This window comes from Electrona antarctica (assembly GCF_951216825.1).
Source record: "Electrona antarctica genome assembly, chromosome: 8".
NCBI classification, from domain to species: Eukaryota; Metazoa; Chordata; class Actinopteri; order Myctophiformes; family Myctophidae; genus Electrona; species Electrona antarctica.
In genome coordinates, this window is record NC_136789.1 from 10,273,834 (window position 1) to 10,282,524 (window position 8,691).

The 8,691-nt window shown below is 47.4% G+C and overlaps 2 protein-coding genes across 2 annotated transcripts; both read left to right on the plus strand.

Annotated features, from left to right (window-relative positions):
* Positions 1-414: 414 nt before the first annotated feature.
* Positions 415-3,381, plus strand: LOC306928089 (dynamin-like GTPase OPA1, mitochondrial; the record flags this gene model as incomplete). The annotated part of the gene is made up of 1 exon (XM_079508008.1): positions 415-3,381. The coding sequence occupies one exon, from the start codon at positions 415-417 to the stop codon at positions 3,379-3,381; it is 2,967 nt and encodes a 988-aa protein (XP_079364134.1).
* A 2,415-nt stretch (positions 3,382-5,796) lies between these two features.
* Positions 5,797-7,065, plus strand: LOC306928090 (selenide, water dikinase 3-like; the record flags this gene model as incomplete). Its single annotated transcript, XM_079508009.1, has 1 exon — positions 5,797-7,065. The coding sequence occupies one exon, from the start codon at positions 5,797-5,799 to the stop codon at positions 7,063-7,065; it is 1,269 nt and encodes a 422-aa protein (XP_079364135.1).
* Positions 7,066-8,691: the final 1,626 nt, after the last annotated feature.

An 8,691-nucleotide genomic window follows, 5' to 3' on the forward strand; every position in this document is an offset into this window, starting at 1 on the left:
AAGGTCTCAGTGGTTATAACCAGCGAGAATTGACACAGGTGGGCAAATAACTTATAGAGTCAACAAATTACCAAGACTTTAATTCAGCAAGGAAGGAAAAATAAATACAAATAACTGACTTACACAGGGGAAGAAAACATATTCTGCATCTAGTGAGGTTTACATGGGGTTTCATGTTGGTCTTGCCCAAATATGGAGATGTATTATGGAGTTCCCTGGTAATATCATCATTGTACCTTGTCATCACTTTGTCACAAATTGTCAACTATTGTCTATGGAGTTCCCTGTCCAGGTTTGGAGGTGCCCAAATATAGAGATCCATGGGTACTGACACCAAAACATAGACTGAATTTGTATGATACCGGTATTTACCTTTTCCCCACTCTTGTTGGTAATAGCACTACATTCAGCACTATGTTGCTTGTCGGCTGCAACGTTGCCTGCTCTGTTTGCAGGAACCTAGTCTTACAGAGAATCAGCAGGTTCCGAGTGCCCCCGCTGAAGTTGCACTCATTGTCCCGTGCCATCCACCACCGCACAGCACATCGCACAGCAGCAGCTCGTACCTTCACCTCCATGTCCCGACTGCCCATGCAGCCGCCCAAACCTCCACCCAGATCAGGGGGCCAGGGCCACTGGCAGCAGCGCAACTTCTGGGCTGCTCGCTTAGCCACCAGGTTCTTAATGCCCCGATACATTCTGCTGGGCTCTGCTGTGGGTGGAGGCTACACAGCTAAAAAGACATACAATGAATGGAAGGAATCCCTGCCTCGGTTTAGTGAATATAACTGGGTGATGCCTGATTTCTGGCAACTGAGTGAACAGATTAATCTAGTCAACCTACTATCTTATGTGCACAAAATAGGCAACTTTACCATCCTCCAAAGCCTCCTGTCAGCCGAACCTCCAGTAGAACCTCTGCTGAAGGCTAGACCAGAGCCAGAACCAGCCCCCGCTTCAGCAACACCAGATAGCTGTGATAAGCAGTATGAGGAGTCTTCAGACAAAGAAGAGATCCTCAAAAACCTTGTGTCAAATGAAACTCCAGGAGAACCTTCCCTGGAGGCTACACCAGACCCAGCCCCCGCTGCGGCCACACCAGAGAGCGGTGATAAGAAGCATGAGGATTCAGGTAAGATTGACCAACTTCAGGAAGAGCTGCTCCAAACACATAAGAAGTACCAGCCAATTCTGGAGAGACTGGAGAAGGAGAACAAGGAACTGAGAAAAATGGTCCTGCAGAAACAGGGAATCCACCAGAGGAAAGTCCAGAAGTCCCTCATTGACTTGTACTCAGAAGTCCTTGACATCTTGTCAAACTATGACTCAAACTACATGCAGGACCACCTACCTAGGGTAGTGGTGGTCGGCGACCAGAGTGCAGGGAAGACCAGTGTTCTGGAGATGATAGCCCAGGCCAGGATCTTACCTCGGGGCTCTGGAGAGATGATGACCCGCTCTCCTGTCAAGGTAACACTAAGTGAAGGACCCCATCACGTGGCCATGTTCAAGGGCGGAGGGAGAGAGTTCGACCTAACCAAGGAAGAGGATTTGGCCACCCTGAGGCATGAGATTGAGCTGAGGATGATGAAAAGTGTGAAGGATGGTCAGACGGTCAGCGCTGAGACAATATCCTTGAGTGTCAAAGGTCCGGGAATACAGAGGATGGTGCTTGTCGACCTTCCTGGAGTCATCAGTACGGTGACTGCGGGCATGGCAGCAGATACTAAGGAAACCATCAACAGCATCAGTAAGGCCTACATACAGAACCCCAATGCCATCATCCTCTGCATACAGGATGGCAGTGTGGATGCAGAGCGCAGCATTGTGACAGACCTCGTCAGTCAGATGGACCCTCAGGGAAAGAGGACCATCTTTGTCCTGACCAAGGTGGATCTGGCTGAGAAGAACATGGTCAACCCCAACAGAATCCAGCAGATAGTTGAAGGCAAGCTGTTCCCTATGAAGGCACATAGCTACTTTGCAGTGGTTACGGGCAAAAGTAGCAGAGGTGAGAGCATAGACTCTATTAAAGACTACGAGGAGGACTTCTTCAAGGACTCACGACTATTGAGGGAGGGCTTGTTGAAGGCTCATCAGGTGACAACTAAGAATCTCAGTCTAGCTGTGTCTGACTGCTTCTGGAAGATGGTTGGACAGTCAGTGGAGCAACAGGCTGATGCCTTCATAGCATCCCGCTTCAACCTGGAGGCAGAATGGAAGAACAGCTATCCCCATCTGCGAGTGCTGGACAGGAATGAGCTCTTTGAAAAAGCTAAAAATGAAATCTTGGATGAGGTCAGTAGTTTGAGCGAAGTCACTCCAAAACACTGGGAGTCCATCTTGCAAAAGAAGCTGTGGGAGCGTGTGTCCACCCTTGTGATCGAGAACATCTATCTTCCTGCTGCACAATCCAAGAACCCATGTACCTTTAACACCACTGTGGACATCAAACTCAAACAGTGGGCCAACAAGCAGCTTCCTCACAAAGCCCTGGAGGTTGCCTGGGAGACATTGCAGGAGGAGTTTGCATGTTTTATGGCAGAGCATAAAGGCAAAGACCGGGATGACATTTTTGACAAGCTGAAAGAAACCGTGAAGGATGAGAGCATCAAGAGACACAAGTGGAACGAGAGGGCCATGGATAACCTGAGAGTGATACAGCACAATGCTCTAGAGGACCACTCCATCACAGACAAACCCCAGTGGGATGCAGCCATCCATTTCATGGAGACGTCATTACAGTCACGCCTTAAAGACACTGAGTCAGTGATCAGTGACATGGTGGGCCCAGGCTGGATGCAGAGGTGGTTGGGTTGGAAATACCAAACATTTGAACAGCACATTTGCAATGAAACCAAGAATGAACTGGAGCGACTGCTGGAGATCAATGAGAACCACACAGCCTACCTGGCCAACGATGAGGTCACCACCATCCAAAAGAACCTGGAGGGACGCAGGGTAGATGTCGACCCTGTCCTGATCAAGGACACATGGCATCATCTGTACCGTCGACACTTCCTTCGGAACGCTCTGCTCAACTGTGACCTCTGTAAGGGAGGCTTCTACCAGAAGGACGTTGTCGGCTCAGATTTGAAGTGTAATGATGTAGTGTTGTTCTGGAGGATTCAAAGGATGCTGGGAATCACTGCTAACACACTCCGACAGCAGCTCACCAACACAGAAGTACGTAGTCTAGAGAGGAATGTGAAAGAGGTGTTGGAGGACTTTGGAGAAGACATAGAGAAGAAAGCACAGCTTATTACCGGCCGCAGGGTCCAACTGGCCGAGGACCTCAAGAAAGTGCATGAAATTCAGGGGAAACTTGAAGCATTCATAGAAGCTCTTCACAAGGAGAAATATGAGAACCAGACCCATTGACAGCTAACCTGTGGATTGAATGCATTGAACAAAGAAGACTAATTGGTAAATGGTGCATTTATATAGCGCCTTTATCCAAGGCGCTTTAGATTGTCCATTACATTCACACCGATGACAGAGGAAACCATGCAAGGCACCAACCTGCACATCAGGAGCAATTAGGGGTTCAGTGTTTTGCTCAAACACACTTTGACACTAACTCTGGGGGAGCCCGGGTTTGAACTGGCAACCTTTCGGTTCCCATCGGGCCGCTCTACCCCTGAGACACCGCCACCCCTAATTCAGACCCTTTGTAAGTTTCCTCTGGAACATAAAATGATGATTGCAGGAGGACGAGAAACTTAACCCCACCCTACCATCAAGCCCTATACCTTGTTTGTGTGCTCTCTTTCAATAAACAAGGTTATTGCGTGTACAATTTCCCCCCATCTCCTTTTTCCGGTGGAGTGTGAGTGCATGCCTGCCTGCGTGTGTGTGTGGTGAAGTTGTGTTCACTGTACTATACATTGCGTGTGTCCGGTAAAACATAATTAACAAGGTTCTTGATTGGTGAGACAGCCTTCACCTTTCCCTAACAAGATACCTCGATCTGCCTCACTTGTTACCCCTGGTCTTCTACTCCTGGCATACTGTATTCATGGTTTAATAATAATAATAATAAACTGTATTTGTATAGCACTTTTTAAGAATGGAGTTGACAATACAAGAATCGACAATACAAAAAAATCTACATATAAAGTAAAGAACAACAACATATCACATCAAAATAGCAAACAAGTCAAAGAAAAATAATAGTGTGGAATTACAAGTGTGGATATAGTTTACCCACAACATTGATTAACCAAGTCCTAACATTGCTAACATAGTTAGTGTATAGTTGTATCACTATAATACAGAGAATGGTTTAGTTCCAGTTATTTGTCTGTGCTTAAATCTTTAAGTTCTAAAGGGCTGTACAACTATAATGGATGAGCCAATCTGTGTATGGTAAATGGTGCATTTATATAGCGCCTTTATCCAAGGCGCTTTACATAGGTTGTGCATTACATTCACCCATTCACACACACATTCATACACTGATGGCAGCGGAAACCATGCAAGGCACTAACCAGCACATCAGGAGCAATTAGGGGTTCAGTGTCTTGCTCAAGGACACTTCGACACTAACTCTGGGGGAGCCCGGGTTCGAACTGGGAACCTTGCGGTTACCATCCAGCCACTATACCCCTGAGCCACCGCCGCCCTGTATACATTTATTAACTAATTCATTGAAGTGGGTTTGATTTGACACAGAGGTCTTTGTATGCCCTTCTGCTATAGTTAGTGCCTAATATTGCCTATAGACTGAGATCAATTCATTGTGCAGTTTTCTGATCAGGTCTAGCCTGTGCTCCTCCAAAATGATTCCTGGCAACACCACAATGTCATAGTCAATGTGACATTCATGTGGTAGAACAATAACATTGCGGAATCCAGCAGGATAATACTGTATAACCGGATATTAGTTGAGGATATAGGCATGGCCTAGTCCTGATTACAATAGTACATATTTGTGAGGTGGTCATTTTTAGCTGAATTAGTGTTTTTCGTGCAAAACTTGCTTGCAATGGATTCAGAATCATGAAAACCCCCTAGTTTGACCCGTCCCATGCTACTTAAAACATAATGAAATTTTGAAAATGTTGCCTTATATTGGATGTTAATGGTACCCCAGCTTATTATGCTAATTATGAAAATTGCCCAAAAAGTTAGCATCCGGCAGTTTCTAAATGCTGGGGACCCATACTCAACATTTCTAACGTAAAACTTTAGGGTACTCAAAATGTCCGGGTTCACAATGGGGTTCTATGGGCTGGCAAGTAGTAGACTATACTTGTAGAGAAAACACACTAATTTGCACATTAACTGTATTTACCAGGGACTATGATGAGCTATGCATGGTACAATACAAACATTGAACAAACTTTCTTCCATTTTTTGAGCCAAGGAAGAAAGTGACTCTGGAAATAAATTCTTGCGAATCATCTGTGTAGCGTGTTTATCAGCTTGCCTGGGATTGCTTGGGTTATTGCGCTGACAACATGATGTCGCTTTGTTACACGTTGAACACACGTTGATCAGTGTTTCATCTTCCAGGCAGTATCCATCACTGACCAGATTATTGTGTGCATGAAATAGGTTCTTTCTTTCCCTTTTCCCTCTCCCCCTCTCTCGTGTTGATATTTGGCCCATATTTGGTCATAACCAATTTGCACTTACACTTCCGGGATCTCCATGGGCATGTGATGTCAAACTCAACAGAAACCATATAGGTATAATATGCATGACCATCTGTAGAACAGCTTCACTCATCTGGTTTCATCTTGCATCATCTGCTGCCAATCTGCCGGTCCTTCAGGGACTTTTAACAGACAGATGTCCGGCTCAACTCCCCCAACCCCACCAGTCGAGGCTGTTGGGGCAGAGGGCTGTCTTCCAGGATACAAGCCATTCAAGCCAGAGGTCCACGGCCTGGAGAGTGGATTCCGGCTCACAGCCTTCTCCGGTCTGATAGGATGAGGGTGTAAGGTCCCCCAGGAGGCTCTGCTCAAACTCCTGGAGGGACTGGAGCCCGGCTCCGCCACCGTTGAAGGAGGGAAGCTGCCCGGGCCTCGACTAGGTATAGGAATGGACTCCTGCGTGATACCTCTACGACATGGTGGGCTCTCACTGGTCCAAACCACAGATTTCTTCTACCCTCTAGTGGAGGATCCCTACATGATGGGTAGGATTGCGTGCGCCAACGTCCTCAGTGATCTCTATGCCATGGGCATCACAGAATGTGACAACATGCTGATGCTGCTCAGCGTCAGCCAGAAGATGACTGAGAAGGAGCGCGAGCGTGTGATGCCGTTGATGATGCGAGGATTCCGTGATGCCGCAGAGGAGGGTGGGACTTCAGTGACGGGCGGCCAAACGGTGGTCAATCCCTGGATCATCATTGGAGGCGTGGCCTCAGTCGTATGCCAGCCCAACGAGTTCATTATGCCAAACGGTGCAGTACCAGGTGATGTCTTGGTTCTGACCAAAGCTTTGGGGACACAGGTGGCTGTCAATGCTCACCAGTGGCTCGACAAGCCGGACAGGTGGAACAAGATAAAGCTGGTAGTCACCAAAGACGAGGTGAAAGAGGCCTACCAGGAAGCCATGTTCTCCATGGCAACACTAAATCGCACAGCGGCAAGCCTTATGCACAGGTTCCAGGCCCATGCGGCGACAGATGTGACAGGCTTCGGGTTGTTGGGCCACGCCAACAACTTGGCAGCACAGCAGCAGGATGAGGTGACCTTTGTTATCCACAGCCTACCCATCATTGCCAAGATGGCTGCTGTCAGCGAAGCCTGCGGAAACCTGTTCAACCTGGTTCAGGGCACCACGGCCGAGACATCTGGCGGTCTTCTGGTGTGTCTGCCCAGAGAGCAGGCAGAGACGTTCTGTTCTGAGATGAAAGACTGTGGCTCCGGGTTCGGAGGACAGGGCTCAGTGGGCAGAGCATGGATCATCGGGATCGTAGAGAAAGGCGACCGGCATGCTCGCATAATCGACAAGCCCTGCATCATCGAGGTCCCGTCCCGAGGAAGCCGTGCAGCCATTCAGGATGACAGCTTCACTAACCCCGCCCCCAGCCCCAATGTGTCTTCTTAGGTACTGCCATCCATCTGACACACTGGTGTGTGTGCGTTTGCAAATTATGAATGCACCTTTCTCTTGCTGTCAATCTCACCCCCCGTGTTCACAATGATCCAGTTGGACAGGGAGGTTTTTGAGCGTGACTGCGTGTTTGGGTGTCCATTAGTCGGTAGCATCATGGTTACTGTGGTTACCGTCATGTGAGATCATGTGGGTCATCATGGTGCATGGTCATCATACATCATCATCATGATAATAGGCACCGCTCACTTCACATGGGTGTGATTTTGTTTGAGGAGCACTAGGCCCCCCAATGCCTGGCTTTTCATTGTGATGTCATGTGGCAGCCAAGTCTATGGACTCTGCGCATGCCCCAAAGGCGCCTCAAAAACAGCACCTGGTTCCACCCATTTGCGTCAGAGATAGAGTTGAGCAGCTTTCTCTGAGCCAACAGGTGGTGTCCAAAATGTTATCTCTCTTTCAGCTCTCTGGCTGTCCAGGGCCAATCCCTGCCCTCCACCTGATTATGATGCTTTGCCTTTTAAACCCCAGCCAATGGGGGTAGATGGAGCTGATGTTTGCTTTTGGATGCAGGGGTCTTGTGCACTGATGGCCAGAAGCTGTATATGTGTTGTAGATCCAGTCAATAAATCCTCAACCTGCAAATAAAAAAAGATGTTGCTCACGAGTTAGAAGTGATCACTTCTGGTTCCATCCCTGCATGGCTCCATCGACCTGGGTTAACTGGGTTAAGTGTCCCAGCGGTATGGTTTTCAGCATTTTAATACCAGGTCTGTATCAGTGAAGTGAAAAGGCAGACATTACAGTATGTACACTGCCATTTTTTTGCTGGAGCATGTTGTGAGGGAAAACTGTTTGACTGCTGAGATGGCCGTTTGCAGCTCACTCCGGAGATGGTGTAGGCCTGCAGGATGACTGTTGTGGGAAAATGTCTCCTCCCGTACTGACTGTCAAGTGTTGTTAAGAAGGTTTCTGAATAACTGGTTTTCAACTATGAAAGACGGCACTTTGCAGATTTGGTCACAGACTCACCGCATCAGTGCATGCATCTAACTGTCCCTCGTATTTTTAGTGCCTCGCACAAATGCACCAATTATGGACAGCTGTTAGTGCGTCTGTGTGAGATTCCTACGGGACCCAATTTGGCAACCTCTTGTGGTGCACTTGCAGGTGTGTGTAGAGACAACATATAAATGTGTGTGGGGAGGAATTAACTGCCATAATAACAAAAATCACACCCGTGTGAAGTGAGAGGTGCTCTTATCATCTTACAACATCAATTACAACATAATGTTTGTTTAAGCAACGGTTGCTAATGTTTATTTTAGTCCTCAAAACAAACATAAAATGTATCTTTATTGTCTATGGCGTTTTCTTAAACAAGCATCGTTGAAAGACAAACATTAAAGCTGTATATAGGAGGAGCTAGCGGCCCTCAAAAATTGGGGAGAAATGATTGGCTACACAAAATGTATAGGAAATAAATCACACTTGTGTGAAGTGAGGGGCGTTCTTATAATCATACATCATCACATTCTGTGCTCGGCCGATCAAATCACCACAAATGTGGTACACACAAACACACAAAACTGGGCATAGGAGGGGCTGGCGCCCCTCAAA